The 22,616-nt window shown below is 39.1% G+C and overlaps 1 protein-coding gene across 1 annotated transcript; it reads left to right on the top strand.

Annotated features, from left to right (window-relative positions):
- Positions 1-1,143: 1,143 nt before the first annotated feature.
- tmem200ca (transmembrane protein 200C, genome duplicate a) lies at positions 1,144-19,523 on the top strand. Its single transcript, XM_051682576.1, has 2 exons — positions 1,144-1,336; positions 15,793-19,523. The coding sequence occupies exon 2, from the start codon at positions 15,814-15,816 to the stop codon at positions 17,428-17,430; it is 1,617 nt and encodes a 538-aa protein (XP_051538536.1). The 5' UTR covers positions 1,144-1,336; positions 15,793-15,813; the 3' UTR covers positions 17,431-19,523.
- The last annotated feature ends 3,093 nt before the right edge of the window (positions 19,524-22,616 follow it).

Here is a 22,616-nt window from a genome sequence, read left to right as displayed (position 1 = left end):
GGCACCTTAATTTCATTCTCCGTATACAGACTCTGAACGCAGCATTTGTCAGCTTTCGGACGCAGTCAAAGCCAACATAAATAACAAAGTTTGCATATTCAGAAGGATTGGGTTAATCAAATATAATATTGACCATTGACATCCCATATTGTTTGACTGTTAATATGAATAATAGGAGGCATGTGTGATTGCCTTTAGTCTTCATACTGTACAGAGAACCTTCATTATTTATGACCTTAGTCCTGCAATTCGTTCTGAGTTTGAATCTGTTGTACCAGAAGTCTCTGTGGGTTGATATCTGGCCTCTGTAATGATATTGATCATTTAATGATATTGATTCAACCCCACACTCCTCTTCAACAGCTGCTTACAAACCAATAACACTAACATTTAATCGAGCTTTCTGTCACATAGTATATTGTTGATGCTATAAAATATAGACTACGCCAGGTCATTTATTCAGTCACTAACAATGAACAATACTTTTAGAGCACTTATTAATCATGGTTAATGTAAGTTTGGTAACACTTTACAATAAGGTTCCATTCATTTACATTCAACCATCAACCACTAAGAATACTGGGGTGGAACCATGGCACAGTAATGGTTTCAGATGGTAATACCATGGTACTTTGATATATACTATGTGACATGGTATTTACATGATACTTTTAATAATAAAAGTACTGTGTGTGCCGGTGCCATGGTCATTTTTGGTTTTGTTTTTTGTATCTTTTCTAAATATGTTCAAGGAGCTTCATGAATATTGTGTTTTCCTGCCTATATTTGACCAGCGTGAACAAAGCGACGCAGGAGCTGAAACGCGACGCGACAACACTGAACGCTCCACGACGCGTCGCTCGCTCTCAGTGTCGCGGGGGCGTGAGGGCGCAGGTAAGCATATCTCTTCATCATCTCTCTCTAGTCCTCAGATCACATGAGCGTTGCTGGGGGCGTTTGAGCATCATGCGCGGCGTCATTCATCGGGCTAAACAGTTTGGAGGGCAATTATTCAAATCCTGCAGCAGTTTCTCTGGATTCGGGCTGCGGTGTCATAGCAACAACACCCGGGAGTCAGCTTAACAACAGCTGCAGTAACAGCAGAACCTCCCCGTCACCCGAAATCCAGCCTGAACCCGAACCACCGAACTCTGGATCAAAAACCCGGCGGGAGGGAGGTCGCGCGACACTCCGCTGATAAGCGCGCCAGACACTAACGGCTGCTCAGCGCGCGCGCGGGAATATTCCTGACTGGAATTACGCAAAATGATAGCTTCCGAAAAGAGAAAGTTTTCGCTTAATTATCTGGATGCCAATTTATTAGTCACATTTCACGGTAAGCGATTCATACGCGTTTATCGCCTCCACTATATCAGTGGAGCAGATTATATGATTTATCGATGTATGACCATCTGATTGTTTTTATTTTTATATGTTTTGTTGACGGTTCGTTCAATTGACCGAATGTCTCGCTGTTACGCACGTTATTTTCTGCACAACAATCTCGCTGATTTTCCCGTTTCTGTTCAGTTTTAGCTTGTTGTGGAAAGCAGATTATGTTTGGGATTATATTTCCATGTTTTCCGTAATAAAATCCTTTAATAGAGAGATGCTGATCTTTATCTGAGCACTAGCTCTTTTTCACAATCTCCATTTTATGTCCAAATATTACCAGTCATTGCACAATTTATTTTTAGATTCTTATATATTCATCAAATCAGACGTTTTGTGGTGTATACAGTATGGGTGTATTGAGATTAGAAAACGTCTGAATTTGTGGGAACATTAGCTACTGAAACTGTCAGATATGATTTTTTTTACTTGAGACAGATAAAGTGAAATGTTTTCAAACTGCATCATTATCAAACATCACTGACCTGTTCGAAGCCATTAAAGACTAGATCTATTATGAATTATTAAAGAGGTGAATCTATATCTGTAGTAGCCTAACACAGGTGGTCTTTGGCTGTGGTGAACTGGTCCATGTTTCAGGTTTAGAAGACTCTCGGGTCATATATGATGATCAAATAATGTTGATGAATACGGCTGATATTCAGTGTATTTGCTTGTCTCTCTTGTTAAGGTCTTCTAGGATCATGATGCTTCTTTCGGCACCATATTTAGCACTCTAAAATGCCAAACACACCTATAAATATATTTCAGAACATATAGGGATGTTCTGGAATATATTTATTGGCCTATAAATCAAATACATCAAGGCCAACTGCAGTACCATCAACTAAATCATGAACATGAAAAATAATTTGACACTTACATGAGCTGTTCTTACAGGAGAAGGAAAACCCTTTGTCAGAATTGCTAAAAAAGGATCGTGTTTGCTAAACGATACTGTTTACAGTTTTACTGTTTGTATGTTATGTGACTGTGGGTATGATGTGGTTAGTCATGGACAATATTTTTGAAAGTCCTACAAGCAGTCAACTCTAAAATGAATGCAGGAATTCATTAGATGATGTTTATAAAAGCTGATTATTGCATCCAGTGTGCATCGGAGCAAATAAGAGTCCGCCATTCTCTGTTCAAGCTGACCAGCCTGTCCAAACCAAGAAACCAGAATAACTAGTGCAACGGCAAGATGATTTACGTAAATCAACTGCAGAGATTTCTAACAGAAGTGCTAGTGCTGGAATATCAGTTTGTGCTGTAAACTACAAGCTAAAAGGGTTTACAGCTGACAACAAAATCATCATTAGAAGCCAGATTCCCTGTTAAGATGCGTTCATACTGACAACGATTTAACCGCTTGAGAGATTGTGGTACTGTACTTATTAATTATCCATATGAATCAGGCGAAAGATCACTTGAACTTCACCATCTGCACTCTCATTGGTAGTTGCTGCATTACATCACTGCTCATTTGCATAAAGCTGAACTCAGCTCAGCATGTCAACAGCCGCTGTCCTCATGACGCATCAAAAATGTGTAAAAATTAACGTCTTCTGTTCACTTTGTCACTGCAAATCACTAGCTGGGTTTCCATCTAAATGTTTAGCATTTTTTAAGCACATTTCTAAAAATTTGACCACAGAAAATACGTATCATTGTGTGTTTATATCCACTACATCATGCACATTATCTTGAAGGAGCCGGCTTGTCTTGAAGGAGCAGCTGTACCTCGTTTTATAAAATGCTGCCAGGAGATGCCACAGAATAAGTGTAATATCTGATATAATGAGGGCTGAAATGGCTGTGATGCCCACACGCCACCAGCCGTCGCATACCTAGGAGCGCCCGCTCTCAGAACTGCTCTGGCGGATTGGAAGAACCCACTTTAACAACTACCTATGGGTTTAACACTTCCAAATGTCAAGGGCTTTGTCCGAAAAATTGTGTGCCAAGGTCGTTGGGCCAGTCACATCAAGCTATCGAACAATGGTCAAAACACATCATCGTTTTGCGAGTAAACTATTTCATCACCTTAATTCGCATTTTAACTAATGAGAAAATTCACCTCTGCTTAGCACATTACATTTTAAGCCAATTTTGAGAGTTTATTCGTATATCAAATGCTTTCATTCAGGATTTCTTTTGCGCAATTTCAAAATGTGCATAAAAGTAGTTGGAAACCCAGCTACTATCCGTGTGAACACCCCATTTGAAAGCAGATCTCTCTATAGTAGTGTGTGTGGTGGTGAATATATTATTGGCTTGGGCTGTCAACAGGGCTGAGAAACGAAATTTAAAATTTTCACTGGAATATGACCACATTTAGAATAATATTCGAATTTTAAAGACATTATCTCAGGTAGGGGGACAAATCTACAAGACATCTGATTTTTAAATCGATGTCATCTCTTACGTCTACAAGAGGGCGCAACCAATACAATCACTATAAACCAATCAGCACCGCATTGTAGCGACTGTTTATTGCAAAGAACATATCCCTGTCTGTTAACAACAGCAGAACAAAAGCTGTAGACGTCCGCTCCAAATACCGAAAGGGCTTGTCCCTCAGCTGTTTTCTATATGATTGTTTTGACGCATCTCTATTTGCACATGCTTATGATTTGAATTATGGTATATTTGCAAATATAACTATGTACAGTTCACTTTTGGAAATACATGTAGACATTTTTGAATATTGGGTGATTGTTGCACTATGCCCATGTTTTTGAATTATGCATGATCAACATTTGTATTGACATAATTGACATTTCTCGAAATATAATGTATATATGACACAAAATATAATTCCTCACTGATTTGTATGCATACAACAATTCTTCTTTGAATAATGAATATTATTGGTAAATGGTTGTGATATAATAATATAATGGGTAATTTTTGTATATGTAATTTTTATGTAATTTGTGTCTCTATCTCCTGATATATACATGTAGATTCTTGATAACTTGTTACTTTAGTAATATATGTGGATGCTGGTATACCATATAAAGAGGCAATATATGTCTATAACATTTAGCTAACATTTGTATATTTTTAAGTCAATTCTATTAAGACAAATACGGTAAATACGCCCTCTTTATAAATGGAATCAGTTGTGCTATTGTTAATGGGACACTGATGACGATGTGAATAGAAAACATTTTGTCTTTGCACTTTTGCAATTTTTGGCCTCTCAATAAACTAAAAAATGTTAAGACTTTTTCTACACATTGTGTGCGAGCTTCCCCTCTCTTTTGCACTCCTGTCTGTGAACAAAAAGGCCTAAAATTTAGTGTTGCCAGTCGGTTAACATTTGTAATCGCGATTAATCGCACACATTTTTGTAGTTAATCGTGATTAATCGCAGATTTTGAAAGTGCTGAAATGTGACTCCATACATACTTCTTTTTCTGTCAAAATGCATTTATTTCCTTTTTAGGAAAGAAAGCAGAACAATATGTAACAATATAATGCTTTATTTATTTATTTATTATTATTTATTTTTTCTCCCCAATTTGGAATGCCCAATTCCCAATGTGCTCTAAGTTCTCGTGGTGGCGTAGTGACTCGCCTCAATCTGGGTGGCGGAGGACGAATCTCAGTTGCCTACACGTCTGAGACCGTCAATCCGCGCATCTTATCACATGACTTGTTGAGCGCGTTACCGTGGAGACATAGCATGTGTGGAGGCTTCACGCTATTCTCCGTGGCATCCATGCACAACTCACCACGCGCCCCACCGAGAGCGAACCACATTATAGCGACCACGAGGAGGTTACCCCATGTGACTCTATCCTCCCTAGCAACCGGGCCAATTTGGTTGCTTAGGAGACCTGGCTGGAGTCACTCAGCATACCCTGGATTCGAACTCGTGACTCCAGGTGTGATAGTCATTGTCTTTACTCACTGAGATAACCAGGCCCCCCAATATAATGCTTTATTAACATTTTCCAAACAAAGCCTTCTACAGTAGAACAGTAAAAACAGTATAAAGATAGAAATCCACTAAAGTTGCACCTATTCATTAACATTAAACTTTTCCCAAAGTCTGAGTGGGAGTTTGACTAATTGAAAGAACTAGTTTCCCCACATAGATTGCATATTCATTGCAATGGGAATTCAATCTCTTAAACTCTCATCCTCCACAATATTAATCTGCCAGTAGACTGTGACTATACACTATTACAGCAATCGTGAAGCTGCGTTCATGATTCGCATCAGTGCGTCAACACCAGCTTTGAGCGCCGCTTTGAACTCACCATGAAAAGCACCTGCAGACAAAAACCTCTCATTCTGCATTTTCGTGATAGTTAAGATTTAACCTGCTTCTGTGATAATTAAATTGAAAAATGGTTTATGCTTTATTAACGGTAAATGCGTTAATCGCCATTCAGAAAAATTTACATGTTAAACTTTTTAAATTAATCGCATGAGATAACTCGGTAATTTTGACAGCTACAGTAAAATGATAAAGTCAAAAGATTTAGCCAATATATAGTCTAAAGTAAAACGTGAAAAGAAACGCTTGAATTGATGGTTCTATGTTATCTTAGTGATACACAGTAGCATATACTGGTGTAATAGTACTACCACAAACTCAAGCTTCATAATACCACAGTGTTTTTCATTAAATACAGCTGTATGTACGTTCCTAATGTTTATACAGTGAGATGCTGATAAGAGAAAACACCTCCAGGGGCCATTCGCTCCGAACGTGTCCATCTTTTTTATATGCAAGCATGCACTTGACAGACTTCTTTGAGTGTTGCACCATGTCTCGGGTTACTTCAGCATCCCATACAGTAACAATGCATTTTTCAGATGCTGTGTCAATTTAAAAGGAAATTCAACCTTTAAATGCATCTCGATAGACCTGCGTTTTATTTTATTTGTTGCACTGCATCTGTTTTCATAAGTCATAATCAGTGCTTGGCACACATCCAAAATTCAAATGCTTATTTTAGCCAATAAAATATTGGGAAAAATGGATACACAGGTGATTCTTGTAAAGTCATATTTATGCACATTCTTTCATTGTTGTCTAAGTGATTGAAAGCAGTTGTTTATTACTATAGATATTTAGTGAAACTACTGCATACTGTAGCTAGAACTGTTTTTAGTGCATCAGGCCCCCACACTATGTATAATCCAAATGTTAGTAAGAGAAATAGCTGAACTGGCTTCCGATGAGCCCGTCTTCAAGATTAATTTTGCCGGGGTGAAAAGCATAGCATTCATTTTCTTCCAGCGAATGAATGTCTGCAGCATATACTTGGTGAAATGTGTTTATTTGTGCATGCAGGGCTCGTGAAATCATGTTAATGGCTGTCATTTTTTAGCCCCATTACCTTTATGCTTCTCTGCACTCATTGCATGATAATAGAGTGGCTAGAAAATCATATTTCTACTACATCTCTTTATTGGCGCTAGTTTTACAAGCGAATATACTTACATCATTGGCGTCCATGGGCGTAGTCGCCCCCCCCCAATCAAAACAAAACAAGCAAGTACAACCCCCCCAATATTTATACCATGATCAATGCAAACTTGTAGATGCTTCACGCTTCGCTCTTCAGATATGAACGTAAAGGTCACTGTGATCCATAAACCTCTCTTGCCTGTGTTTGAGATGTCAATTCATGTGTTGTGTCTCTCTGAAGTCTCTGTTCACACTGTGTGCTTTGATGTGGAGAGATCCACACACACACACCTTTGAACTCTTGCAGCTTGCATGTGTGCTCATCTGTTTGTCTGGACTGTCGGCACATTTTCAGCTTTATTTCATTAAATTGTGGAATCCTCCATTGCCAAACACTCTCAGGAATTTGTAAGTTCTGTCTATCTTTGTGGTTGGAAACATGGAAGCCGAGACAACACAGAAGTGTGGGAACATTGTTTCTTAAAGCTATTTGTTTTTTACCTCCATGATCAGCCTGCAGCATCTGCGCATTGTGTTGTTAAAAAGTAACAGATGTTAGGTAGGGGTGAAGAGTGTCTTTGCTGCTCCACACTGTGTTTAAAGGGATAGTTCACCCCAAAATTGTAATTCTCTCATCATTTACTCACCCTTATGCCATCTCAAACTCATGTGACTTTCTTTCTTTCTTTCTTTCTTTCTTCTGTTTTTTTTTAAATACGGTTACCAAAAGGTTGATAAACACTACAAAATGAAAAGTCACGGGATTGAGTACCTAAAGAATCACCATCTTGAAGCATGAACTGTGATCCAGTTGGGCCGGAAGTCAAGATTTTTAGTGAAAAAGTATTTAAATTTGTATCTGTTTTTCACCCAAAACTGATCGTATCACTTCAGAAGACGTGGATTAAACCACTGGAGTCCTACAGATTTTCTTTATGCTGCTTTTACTGGATGTGCTTCTTCGAGCTTTAACATTCTGAGACATGAGTGTGACTGCTGTGTGCATTTTCCATTTACAAGACCCACTGAAGCTAAGCAGGGTTGAGCCTGGTCAGTACCTGGATGGGAGACCTCCTGGGAAAACTAAGGTTGCTGTTGGAAGAGGTATTAGGGAGTCCAGCAGGGGTTGTTCACCCTGCAGTCTGTGTGGGTGCTAATGCCCCAGTATAGTGATGGGGACACTATACTGTAAAATGGCACCATCCTTCAGATGAGATGTTAAACTGAGGTCCTGACTCTCTGTGGTCATTAAAAATCCCAGGACACTTCTCAAAAAGAGTAGAGGTATAACCCCAGTGTCCTGGCCAAATTCCCCCCATTGGCCCTTATCAATCATGGCTTCCTAATTATCCCCATCCATTAATTTGTTCTATAACTCTACTCTCTCCTCTCCATCAACATCTGGTGTGGTGAGCGTACTGGCGCACTATGGCTGCTGTCACATCATCCAGGTGGATGCTGCACACTGGTGGTGGTTGAGGAGAGTCCCCTGTTCACTGTGTAAAGTGTTTGAGTGTAGTGTCAGAAAAGCGCTATGTAAATGTAATGTTCGTTCATTCATTTTCCCATGTCTGTCAAACATGCTGAGTGATCCAAACATCATCTGCAGCCTGAAACTGAACTTTTGGTCAAATTTTGGGATTGAATGTACTTCACTGCATAGAGAGCTATAGGATGCTCCCTTGCTCCCTATTTAGTGAATGACTTACCCTCCAGTGTGGTGTCTGTCTGCACTGGTCTCAGAAAAGTTTTAAATGCACCTTATTTTCATCCTAACTCCATATAAAGCTTCTGAAAGCAACATTTTACAGCTTTTGGATGAATAAATTTATGCTCAATGTGATAATGCACAGTAAATATAGGATTTTTAAGGGAAAAAATTTGCTAAAGTACACATTAGTGTACATTGTGTTTATCAGAATGGCGTTTCGCAATTAATCGCTCAAATTTTAAAAATGTCATATCACATGAATATAAAGATGTAGCTTTGTCAGTGTTTTGTCTGCGCCATGTTGTAAATTACACTGCTGTGGAGAAAGCTGCTTACTGACTGAACTGCATGTTCTGTATACAGGAGTAAAAAGAAATCTGCAAAACACTGTGCATGTAAACAGGAACTCAGCTTTCTTGCAATAAATGGCATAAATTCTGGTGTCCATGTAAATGAACTAACTGACTTATATTGTACGGACAAAAACACCTAGCAACATGCTAGCAATGCCTAGCAACATGCTAGCAACACACTAAGACATGCTAAACATGCTGGCAACATACTAAACATGCTAGCAACACCTAACAATGCCTAGCAACATGCTAACAATGCCTAGCAACATGTTAAAACATGCTAGCAATGCCTAACAATGCCTAGCAACATTTTAGCAACACACTAAGACATGCTAAAACATGCTGGCGACACCTAACACTGCCTAGCAACATGTTAAAACATACTAGCAATGCCTAGTAACATGCTAGCATTACGCTAAGACATAACATGTTAGCATCGCCTAGAAACATGCTAAAACAGGCTAGAAACATGCTAACAATATGTTAAAACATGCTAGCAAAACCTAGCTAAGTGCTAAAACATGCTAGCAATGCCTAGCTAAGTGTTAAAACATGCTAGCAACATGCTAATATCCTTCTAAATATATTTTTTTTGTGTTCCACAGAAGAAAGTCATACTTTGAGTTGTAATGTTTTGTTTTTTTACCCCTGGTTTGTGGCCACTTAACCAGGGGTTAAGAAATGTTTCAGACTTGTAATTTTGAAAGAGGGTTAGTACCACTTTTAACCAAGTTTTTACTGTGAAAACTTAAAACTTTGATATACATATTTACTATACTGTATTAGTGTTCTTAAAAGTACCGGTAATTCGGTACCAAGTCGATACTAAAATAAAAAATGGACAATTAATCAAATTAAAATCGTGACATGTCCTAGTGTTTATTAAACCGCTAAAAGCTGCAATCTTACGGTGGATGAGCTGCGTACTTTAAATAAATCTGACCGCACTAGAAACTCCACAGACATTGAGAATCATTCACGTTGTATGAGATGACAGAGCAGAGCACTACTCTACTGTGAACCACGCAGCACATGTAAATTATACATTTATATAATTTAAATCACAGCATTTGCACTTTAATCTCAGCTCAGCTTTATTTATATCACTTTTAAAACAACAGAGTTGACCAAAGTGCTTCACAGTAATAACATTTAAAACATAACATTTCAAATTTACCACATACACAAACACCAGTAATCTAAAACACAAACAGTCCAAAACTGTGTCCTGCATTTAATTTGTCAGACTCAAAGGACAGTGTAAAGAGATGAGATTTCAGCCGTGACTTATATGTCTTCAATGATCACACTGGTCCCTATCACGAACAGTTTATCCGGAAAAGTGAAGCAGCCGGCAAAAACCACACGTCATAATAAAAGCACGATTCAACATACAATCTAGATGCCTGAAATTGAAGAAATTAAATAAAGAATTGAATGCAAATATATTAAAACTGTATAGTACAATGTAAAATTCACTATAATAATAATAATTAATCAAAATATCACAAGCAAAACAGCTGTTGAATAAATGTTTGATCTGGAAAAAAATGCAATGACATGTTGAAAAGTTACATTTTCACTTGTTAAAAGTTTTAAGAATGTATCGATTAGACACCATTTTGATGAAATGTTCTGGAAAGTTCTGGAAAATAATAATTATAAAACTATAATTATTAAAATAATCATTAAATAATTAAAAATAACTAAACTGATGTGTACAATAGCACTGTGGTGATGGGGGCGTGGCCGTGTAGAGGGAGTGGTGTGGCTCATCAAGCTGGTTGACATGATTTCTAACAGCTGTTTCTGTTATTCAGTGATAGCAGGGAGAGACCTAAAAAGCAGCCAAAACACACCAGAGAGAGTGTGCAGCATTGGCATCTGTTGAGTGTTGAATCTATGGAGTATTGTGAAGAAGTTTATGTTTATTTTGAGAGTGTTGATTATTGAACTGAGTGTAACATTGAAAAGAGTACAAACGCTGCACACAAAGGCAAAGAAAATAAAAGTCTCACCTGAAGCGTGTCCCTGTTCCCCATCTTCTCATTTCCACCCACGAACCCTGACGTGGTGCCACAAGCACTTTATCATATTAGCATATTTTTGCTGTGGTATCGAGAACCGTGAAATTTCACTGGTATCGATACCGTAACAACACTATACTGTATATAGTGTTAAACAATGCAACTTTCAGTTTAATCACAAGTTTTCTAGAATCATAGCTGTGTGTGATAGATTCATGACCACATATTTGCAAGAGCAAGCGATTACACGCTACATGCCTTGTGTTTACATGCGGTCAGCAGTTTTATGAAGCCATGGAGGGTCATTATTGCTAATCATCATCAGTCAGCTCTGCTGAACACCTCCTTTTGATTCATGTCAAATCATTGTCCAACTGGTGTGTTTGAGAGTCTCAGTCCTGTGTAAATAATCAAGAGTTTGATGGGCACAGCAGCACAATGCAGGACATCACACACAAAGAGAAATGACTAAAACAAATTATCTTTTTCCATTCATTGCTTTTCTCCCCTGATGATTCAGAACTAATAAACTTGGCTATTGGAAACTCAAATATGTATTTCTCCTCTGGAAGTCCCTTTTGGAAGACACCATAAAGATTTAATTGGCGCCATAAATTATAAGACAGAAACATGGATGATGCCACAAAGGCCAATGTGAAATATAGTCTCTGCCATTTTTATTATACATTTACATTTATTAATTTGGCAGACACTTTTATCCAAAGCGGCTTACAAATAGGAAATCATAAGTGAATCATCTTAAGGAGACGGTGGTACGAAAAGTGCCATATTACAAAGTTTCACTAGCATCAGAATAGCATTTAAAACAGATTAAAGTGTAATAAGGAATTTGTTTTTATTTTTTTTATTATTTTTTTTTTTTAAATGACTGGTTAAGTGCTCATGGAAAAGTTGTGTTTTTAGTCATTTTTTGAAGACAGAGAGTGAGTCGGCTTCACGGATGGAGTTGGGAAGGTCATTCCACCAACGTGGTATGATGAAGCTGAAAGTCCGGGAAAGTGTTTTGGTGCCTCTCTGTGTTGGTACAACAAGGCGACATTCCTTAGCCGACTGCAGGCTTCTAGTGGGCGTGTAGCTCTGCAGAAATGATTTTAGGTATGCTGGAGCAGACCCAGTGACTGTTCTGAATGCCAGCATCAGAGCCTTGAATTTGATACGTGCATCAACCGGCAGCCAGTGAAGAGGAGTGGTGTAACGTGCTCTCTTTGGTTCATTAAAGACCAGATGTGCTGCTGCATTCTGGATCATTTGCAGGGGTCTAATTGCACATGCAGGGAGGCCTGCAATGAGAGCGTTACAGTAGTCCAGTCTAGTTATGACAAGTGACTGGACAAGCAGTTGTGTGGCATGTTCAGAGAGGAAGGGTCTTATCTTCCTGATATTGTAGAGTGTAAATCTACATGATCTTGCGGTCTTTGAGATGTGGTCTGTGAAATTTAGTTATCGATGGTTACCCCTAGATTTCTGACAGCGTTTTGGAAGGCGTTACTGTAGTTGCACACAGCTGCATGGTGATGGTGAGTTCAACAGCAGGTTGGCTGGAAAGACGAGGAGTTCAATCTTGGCTGGGTTGAGTTGCAGGTGGTGTTCCTTCATCCAGGCCGAGATGTCCGCCAGGCAGGTAGAAATTCGAGCAGACACTGTGGTGTCGTTGGGCTGGAAAGACAAGTAGAGTTGCGTGTCATCAGCGTAGCAGTGGTAAGAGAAACCATGTGCTTGAATGATGGGTCCCAGTGATGTTGTGTTCTACTGTACATACAGAGCATCATAATTCCACAGAGAGGTCTGGTGGATGATAAAACTGGTGAAAAAACCCCATAGACTTACACTGAAGTAGGGACTCCAATCATATCTAGAGAGCAAAATGTCCAACATAGAGACTTGAGCCAGTAAACAGCCAACAACTTGAGAATGACAAAACAACCTAAGACATTAAGTCTTGTTTTCTGAGAAATCTGATCAAATGATAATCATGCTTAAATTTAGTGACGTTTATGGTTCAATTATGTTATAATTTTTTTTGTCTGGATGTATTAATACATTAAAAAAAATAGAATTCACAAAAAATTATTACTGGAATATACATCTGCTATGATTCTGAGTTAAACCAAATGTGTCATGTGGTGTAACTGTCCGAAGACAGTAAATAAATGACTTGAAAGTCTTATTTAATCTGAAATTCATAAAAAATAAATAAATAAATAAATAAATAAAACATGTTAGTATGCGTAGTTTGGAATCATATTTTATGAATACTTTTTTTTTTAAATAAACATGGTGGGTGAAATTTTTAAAATATTAATAATATTTTAAAACAAAAATTGTTTCAAAGTCTTTTTTTATATATATATATATATTATAGAGGTCATGAAATGCTATTTCTTTAATGTAGTTTTATTATCTTCCCTGAGGTCCACTGATAATGTTAGTAAAGTTGTTTTTTTTTTGCATTAAAACAGTCATATTTAGTCATATATGATAATTTTCCGCCCTGTCTCTGGCCCTCTGTCTGAAACGCTCAGTTTTGGTCTAAGTGCCTCCTTAAAACTTCAGTGTAAACTAACATCATGCAGCCCCTCAAAATCAGCCATATTTGAAACTCAATCTGAAGAGAATGAACCAGCTCCACAACATTATAAAACTACATTTTAGGATTTAAACGCACATCCAACACATTGTGTCTGAATATACTAAACTGTTCATCTCAAGCACAGCAGCACCATAAACTATCAAACAATCATGACATTTGAAATATTCATGAATGGAACTGTTTACTTACTGTTTTGCATCGAGTCCAATAGTGTTTTTAACTGCCCCGTCCTTCAATAACATTCCCTTGCAAAGCTTGAATTGTATTATGACTGTTTCACAAGCAATCCATACTGATATGAGCCAAAACAAATTTAAATCCACACTGAAATACGATGAATTCGCATCCACATGATGTACATACATACAGCATCACATCGCTGGAAACGTATCAAAACGGTCAAAGACGTCAAATAGATCTAGCGCATATTTTCATACACCAACAATTAAAAATAGCGCAGATGGGCGAAAGAACACGTCCATGACACGATTGGGCTCAAAACAGCAAGAGGCAGCAGCTGAATGAAAGAGAATAGCTTCTCCTCTTCAGAGTTGTAACTTGACACCGCATCTTTTTAAAGCGGCCCGAGATATGTATCAAGTGGTCAAAGATGTCTGTCTAGTGCATGAATATATATATAAAAAAATAATCCAAAATAGTCCAGACGGGTCCTCTTTGGTGTTCAGGAATAGTAAGGCCACAGTAGGCTTTGTTTGTTTGAAGCACCAGTAATTTAGGGAAGTCGCAGAAGTAGAGAACGAGACGTTTTTGCAGCTTGGTGTCAATAAATGCTTTTATTCCACTGGGGATTACATTTTGAGTTCTGAAATTTACAGTATGTTTTTATAGTAGAAAGACCTTTCATATGTCAAAATATCAAGGAAAATTTGACTCCTCATGACATGACCCCTTTAAGAACAATTCAAATTGTACAAACAAGAGTACATCTGACAATTTTAACAACATTGTTATAAAATAAACATGCCAGGGGTATATGGGAAAATATTACTTGAAAGTGAAGCAGCTCAAATTAATTATAGAAACATATTGTATGTAGTAAACAGTTGCATAGTTCGTATTGCTTATAGTATAGTATCGTTTTTATTTTTAGTTTTTTATCATTATCAATTGAAATACACTTTAACATTACATCAGTTTCTTCAAAATGAACAACCATCTTGGACCAAAACAAAGTCATGTAGTCTAGAGAGGATGCATTAGACTCTCATGATTGTGTGTGAAGTTTAAAAATAAATATCAGACATTTTGACAACAACAAAAAAAGCGCATTTTGTTCCGGTCAAATGATGTAACCGTAATAAAATGTCTTGATATTCATGAGACAAAAATATATGTTTATATTTTTAACCTTGAAAAATATGTTTGAAAAATGTTGCTTACACTCATGTATTCAAGGTGCAAGGAAAGTATTTCAGTATATTTTACTTGTCATTAAGTCAATATAAATATATATTTTTTTTAATTTGTAAAACCAACATGGACACAAAGATTACATTTTCTACTAAATTAAAAGATTTCTCATTTATCACCTTGAAAAACCTTATTTGTTAATGATCCTTACGCTAAGAAAAAACTATTGCCAGTAGGGTAAGAAAAATAAACTTTATTCAAACAGAAAACAAGGTCATTGTTCTTAACCCATTTTCAAAAAGTTTTTTTTTTTTAAAGCACAAACCTCACTAAATCTTGCTAGATTTATCTGAAAACAAGCCTTAGCCTAATATCTTGCATGTTTTTAATTGGAAAAAAACAACCAAACAAATTTTTCAGTGTTATGTTTAACTTCCTGTCACAACAGTCTCCAGACACTCCAAGTTTGTGTTTTAATTATAATTTTTTTCTTTTTTCTCTTCTTGGAAATACAGTGCAAGAATTGCATGGGTTTGTGCAGTACCATTTCATTTTTGTGTGTCAATGAAGATATTGATGATATATTGATCCATATTGATGACATAAAACTCCCAGTCAACGCTATCAAAATTTAAGCTGAAATCTGAGAGTGTATGTATATCTGTCGGACATAGAGTAAATGACAGCTGATGTCATACAGTCTGTCTCGGCTTTTACCCAAAATCTTACTCATACAGTATCATACAATCTGACAAGCAACAGAAAAAATAGCATCTTTAGACTTCCAAAGAACATGTCCTGCCAACTGAATTATATATATATGATGTGTGTGTATGTATAGATCTCAAAAGCCTCTCATCTACCCACACTAACAGTCTCTCTCTGTTTCACAGGATGATTAATTGAGTGCCATCATGATCGCCACAGGTGGTCTGCTGCGGATATCTGCGAGGAGACAAGACTCCCTCCATGCTAAAAACCATGCCGAAAACAAGCGCAAGAGGAAAGCAAAGAAAAAGAGGAAGAACGAAGTGGTTGTGGTGAAGGGAAAGCTGAAGTTATGTTCCATTCCTGGACTGGTCGCTGCCATTGGCATTCTGGTACTGCTGGTTGGCATCTCCATGGCTGTGTTAGGCTACTGGCCCAAAGAGGGTCAACTGTACCCTGGACTGCTGAACACACCAAACGCTCAGAGGTCCTATGAGATCAGAGAAGCTGAACTAGTCAATTTGACGGTCAATAATAAGTCTTGGCATCAGTTGGATAAAGACTTGAGGAGCTATAATGGTTCCAGTAGGACTGATGGATTGGATCCACCTCAGTTAGGAGCATTTGCTGCATTTATTGACAGATACTTGTATTCAGACAAGCTGAAAGTCTTTGGACCTTTGATTATGGGCATAGGCATCTTCCTGTTTATATGTGCTAATGCAGTACTTCACGAAAACAGAGACAAAAAGACCAAAATCATTAACCTTAGAGACATCTACTCAACAGTCATTGATGTTCATAGTTTGCGGAGCAAAGAGCCTTCCCTGCTGAACGGGTTTGTGAACTATACGCAACCAAAAGAGACCAAATCTAGCCCTTCATTCAGCGCTGGTACTTTGACCAAGGGTTCTTGGCCATCTTCGGGCTCAGGTAGACATGACACAAGTAGCCTGATTCCATCACGAAGACCATCTACAACCACACCATGGTTCCCGTCTATGGAAAGACAAACCTTTACAGACACGGTGTACAGTATTAACCAAGATCAAAACAGTATCAGCATGGCTGAGTTAAAGCAATGGGAGACCAGAACCATTGTGTCCACGTCTTTCAATGCTTTCACCCTTCCAATGATGAAACTCAACAATCGAGGAACATCCGAAAGAAGGGGGTCAGATAAAACCGGAGAGGCTAAACGTGAGTGTCTGGACACGGAGGCGATTTGTAGGCGTCTGGAGGATCTGGTGGCATCTAGAACCATCACAAAAGCCAATGTGGAGACTGCTCAGACTCATCCAGATCTTCCACAAGACTCATTGGAAGTTTACAAGAGTAGCGGCAGTTTGCAGGGTGCTCCTCGCGTTTCTTTGCAGGGTTCCCAGGTGCAGCTTCTACCGCTGTCTTCGCCGTGCCGCAAGGCAACAGGATCGCACCAGTCCTTGAGCGCTCTCTCGGACTACTCCAGGTCCATTGATCTGGGAATCTGTTCATCCACGCCTGCGGAGCGGCAGTTGGTGCGATCGAGACGCCCCAGCTGCCCACGACTGGAGGGGCTCAGCAGCGGAGGCTACACCAAACTCGAGGGTCTGGGCGGCGAGTCCTTTGAGTCCACAGACAATGCAATGTTTAGTCACGAGAGTTCGGTTGAGATTCTAGAAAAAGACAAAGAGCTCCACGATCAAACTGACCGAGACGAGAACACCTCTGATAGTCCTGAGTGTGGCATGGTCAGGCAATATTCAAAGAAACAAAAACTTATTATGGTTTCCCAATCAGACACGACTTTAGAGGATGTGGAAATGGATAGTGTAGAAGTTTAACTAGAATTCTGTGGACCTACATGGTGGATTTCTTCAATACACTTGACTAGGCTGATAATCCTGTTATGAAACTAAGAATGGTTTCAATGGTTTTACTTGCAAAGTTGGTCTTTAGAACGCAATCAGAAGTTGCATTGAGAGCAAAAGTCATCTTATACACTGTTAGTATGTTAGACCCAGTGGCTCTTTGGAAACATCAGTCTTAAATATTGGTTCCTTAAGGAGTTACTGAGCAAAAACCAAGAGGAAAGGAACAGGCTCTGATTCTAAGCATGATAACACAGCTATGCTTCACTAGATTTATACTTCCAGTAGTAGAATATTTGTGGCTGTTTCTTGAGTTTATCGGTGATGTTCGGCTGTCTGAGCAGCATGTTTTTTACTGTCGTCTACTTGCACTTTTTTAATCACCAAATAACTGATTCTTCATAAAAATGAATACATAGCAATATTTGATTTGAAAGGTTGACTGCTTGAAATGTTTATGTTTGCATTTTGCCCCCGAAATGTTAACTTACACTTGTATGCTGTCAATTTTTTCTCATTTAAAGCTTTTTCTAGGATCCGTCTTGTTTGGAAATGTAATGTTTTCCAGATCCATGCATTAGCACAATGGTTGACATAGTTCAGTATTGTCTCAAATAAAATGTCCATTACAGTCTATTTCAAATACGAGATGTTAAGGTATACTTTTTGGGGTCGATAAATTAAAGATTTATCAATCGTCTTTGATCTGTTTTAGCCCAAGAAAAGAACTTAAGATGTGTTCTACTCTAAAGGCCCAGATATACTTCATACGAAATCGAAGAACAAATGGGTGTGACGTCATTTAGAACAAAATCTGGCCAAAAAGGTGTTTTTGCTCACCTGGGTGAACTTATAGGAAAACTTCTAACCAGCTACTAAACACCTTGCTGACACTGGTCCTCGTCACCTGAACGTCCACCTACTACATTATTTACATTTTTCAGTCAGTATTCCACGTGAACACTGGTGCGCAAGACCAATTTTTTTATTTTTATTAGTCTACAAAAGGAATCAAATCTACTCAAATCCTCTCAAGTGCCCATTCACTCATGTGCCATCTGCAGCAAAAGCCATTCACACATCTGCCCAAAGTAAGATATGCCTCTCTTATCATCATTCTTTTGTCTGTATTTTGCCCATTATTACTCTTTTAAAAACCCATCTTTGCAGTAGGATCAGTGTCACCATAAATCACAATAACAGTGTAACCAGCTCATATTATTGCCACATATAGCGTGTTAGCTCAATAGCTCCATTAATTCAGAATGTAAACAAGACAAATTAAACATTATCTACTGCTTTAAATTACTTTAAATCATCATCGAGTGGTTAAAACCGCTTCTTTTACTGACCTCATGTGAATTCTACTCACTATATAGAATGAGGCATAAAGTCATTTATAACACATTTTAATGTGACATTAGTTTAGTTTTACTGAGTGTCCTCACATTTAAATGCTCCTCTAAACGTCTCCCACAGTGGTGTGGCGGGTGTCTGAATGTTCGGGAACATAAACCGTTGCTCGGCTGTTTAGAACTTCTTTTTACCGCTGAACGAAGAACGGATAAGGACTTCTCTGGAAGTATATTAGGGCCTTTAGTCGGATGTCAGTATTTGATATCTCTTTGTACAATCTCCAACCATAAAGGCGTGCCATTGCCCAATGTTCAGAAGATAGCATATAAGCAAATAAAATGGTAACACCAACATTTGCTTTGCAGGTGTTTCGCAAGTGTATGATGAAAGTGCACTGAAAAAATGCACATTTTCTAACTGGGTATTTTTGTTTTAAGAGTTTCAAAAAACGAAATTTAATGGGAAAGCAAGTTTATTTTTCTTAGCCCATTGGGAAATAGTTTAAGCATAAACCCTACCAAATTTGGTTAGATTTATCTGAAAACAAGACTTCATATCTTGTATCATTCTGCTTCTCAAGTAATGTTTTTGTTTTAAGGATGTTTCCATACTTTTAATAGAAAATATTCAGTAAGAAAATGTTTTTATTGTTGTTTGATTGTTTGCAGTGTGAATAAGTTAATGTAGCGACCTGTTGCTTTTTTCCAAATAGGAAGTTGGAAATTCTAACTGTCAAGAGTTGAATGAAATGCTGCATAATCTGTTTGGACAAGTAGCCCTTGATGTTTTACAAAGAAACATTCGTGTGGGAGTTTGTCTTTGTTATGGTGTTGAAATATAATTGTAAACCTTTTTGAATACTGCCCCGGTCAATTCATTAATACCATTTTGTTTTTGTCAACCTTCAATGGAACAATTACATTCTGCTAATTAACAATGGAAGACTTGACTCCGTTTACATGGACACCAGAAAGCGGCGTATTGTGAGAGAGATGGCAGTGGCTCCTTTGTCCCCTGGCGGATGGCAACGGCTCTTCCGTCCCCTGGCGGATGGCAGCGGTTTGTCCGCCTCCTGGTGGATGGCAGCAGTTCGTCCGCCTCCTGGTGGATGGCAACGGCTCCTTCGCCTCCTGGCGGATGGCAATGGCTCCTCCGTCCCCTGGCAGATGGCAGCAGTTCCTTCGCCTCCTGGCGTATGGCAATGGCTCCTCCATCCCCTGGTGGATGGCAGCGGTTCCTCCGTCCCCTGGTGGATGGCAGCGGGTCCTCTGTCCCCTGAAGGGCAGTGGTTCCTCCGCCTCCTGGTGGACGGCAGCGGTTCCTCCATCCCCTGGTGGATGGCAGCGGGTCCTCTGTCCCCTGGCGGACGGCAGCGGTTCCTCCATCCCCTGGTGGATGGCAGCGGGTCCTCTGTCCCCTGGCGGACGGCAGCGGTTCCTCCGCCTCCTGAGTTCTCCCAGTCAGCGTGCTCTTCCTCCTTTCCTGGGTTTGGACACCAGTGTAACAGTTCAGAAAAGGAGGATGCGGGAACCAAATTAACAATCAACAAGACTTTAATGAGACACCAACATAAAACTGAAACATAACGACACACACACACAGAGCGGCTTTGTGCATCTCTCTCTCCCAACCCCCTCTGGTGTCCCCGGCTGCTCCTTTATCCCTTTCACACTGACTGCGCAACTCAGTGCCGGGCATGCATATTCTTGGCCCGGCCACGCCCTCCTCCTCCTCACAGAAGCTTTTCATAGCTTTCAAGTCAACTAAACCATTTGCTTCTCAAAATGATTTGCTGTTTTAAAGCACTTTAAACTCCACACGCAGGTGCCACCTGATAAAAGGACGTGACTTAGCTAGTTTGAAATGTAGTCCAAAGCATTCATTTGAAGCAAATGATTTGTTAGGTTTCGAAGCTTTATGAAACGTGTTTTGAAAGTGCCCATTATTAGTTTAAGGTAGCTGTAGCCTGGCCTGTAGATTGCTCAAGCAAGACATCAGTTTGATCTTCATTGTCTATCAAGAACAGTAAAGCAATGACTCAAAGTAGTGAGTAGTCATTCCTATTCAGTCAATTCCCACGCTATACTGCTTTTAATGCATGTGCCAGAAGTATTCATATTTTTATGTCACCCGAAGTTCAGTTGAGGCGTTGGCTAAAACCTGTTCTGGTGCCCTTGGTAGAAATTAAATAAGCAAACACTACTAATTCCAAGCAGAATTCAATAGAGCCTATTCTGAAAGCTTACACAACAAACTCCAAATTCAACACACAGAGGAACTGATTCCAGATCAGTGATGTGAGCTATCTGTACTCTCAGACATTCACTGTTAAAAATAATATCAAGAGATGCTGAATTAAACTGCTGTAAAACGTGCTGACAGCTCCAGTGATTCAGTTTATTCACCATTTGAAATAAGCTTGTTTTTGAGGAAGATAAAAGCTGACACATTATTGGTCTGTGTCTCTCGAGATGAAATATCAGAATCAGAATCAGTTTTATTGCCAAGTATACTTACACATACAAGGATTTTGTCTTGGTGACAGGAGCTTCCAGTGTTCAACCATACAAAAACAATACAAAAACAGCAGCAAGACATAGATAGTAATACAAAATAAAAAATAAAAATAATTATACACATACGTACAGACACACACATACATACATACACACATACACATGGGTAGTGCAAATCTAATACAGTCTGTTATGTACAATGCAAATTTTTTTTTTTTTTTTTTTCAGAGGAATGAAATGGCAGAAGAGGTTGGATGTGTTGGATAAATATAAAAAAGAATAAACTGTGTATTGCACATAGTTATTGCTCAATGGGGCAATTTAACTGTTCATGAGATGGATAGCCTGAGGGAAAAAACTGTACCTGTGCTTGACGGTTCTGGTGCTCAGAGCTCTGAAGCGTCGGCCAGAAGGCAACAGTTCAAAAAGGTAGTGGGCAGGGTGAGTGGGGTCCAGAGTGATTTTTCCAGCCTTTTTCCTCACTCTGGAAGTGTATAGTTCTTGAAGGGGTGGCAGGGGGCAAACAATAATCCTCTCAGCAGTCCAAACTGTCCTTTGTAGTCTTCTGATGTCTGATTTCATAGCTGAACCAAACCAGACAGTTATTGAAGTGCAGAGGACAGACTCAATGACTGCTGAGTAGAACTGTATCAGCAGCACCTGTGGCAGGTTGAATTTCCTCAGCTGGCAAAGGAAGTACAACCTCTGCTGGGCCTTTTTGACAATGGAGTCAATGTGGGTCTCCCACTTCAGGTCCTGTGAGATGGTAGTGCCCAGGAACCTGAGTGACTCCACTGCTGCCACAGTGCTGTTTAGAATGGTGAGGGGGGTCAATGTTGGGGTGTTTCTCCTAAAGTCCACAATGATCTCCACCGTTTTGAGCATGTTCAGCTCAAGGTTGTTTTGACTGCACCAGACAGCCAGCTGTTCAACCTCCCTTCTGCAAACTCATCGTCATCTCGGATAAGGGCGATGACAGTGGTGTCGTCTGCAAACTTCAGGAGCTTGACAGAGAGGTCCTTGGCGATGCAGTCATTGGTGTACAGGGAGAAGAGTAGTGGGAAGAGCACACATCCCTGGGGGGCACCAGTGCTGATTGTACAGGTGCTAGAAGTGAGTTTCCCCTGTCTCACAAGCTGCTACCTGTCCGTCAGAAAGCTGGTAATCCACTGATAGATAGACATGGGAACAGAGAGTTGGTGTAATTTATTCTGGAGTATAGCTGGGATGATGGTGTTGAAACTGAACTGAAGTCCACAAAAAGGATCCTTGCATATGTCCCTGGTC

The sequence above is a fragment of the Myxocyprinus asiaticus genome, chromosome 41 (genome assembly GCF_019703515.2).
Source record: "Myxocyprinus asiaticus isolate MX2 ecotype Aquarium Trade chromosome 41, UBuf_Myxa_2, whole genome shotgun sequence".
Taxonomy (NCBI): Eukaryota; Metazoa; Chordata; class Actinopteri; order Cypriniformes; family Catostomidae; genus Myxocyprinus; species Myxocyprinus asiaticus.
Note: the sequence above shows the minus strand (reverse complement) of the source record. Positions and strands in the feature narration are given on the sequence as shown.

Bases quoted from the DNA above. Each gene is read 5' to 3' on its own strand.
- tmem200ca (XM_051682576.1), top strand. From the start codon at position 15,814: ATGATCGCCACAGGTGGTCTGCTGCGGATATCTGCGAGGAGACAAGAC.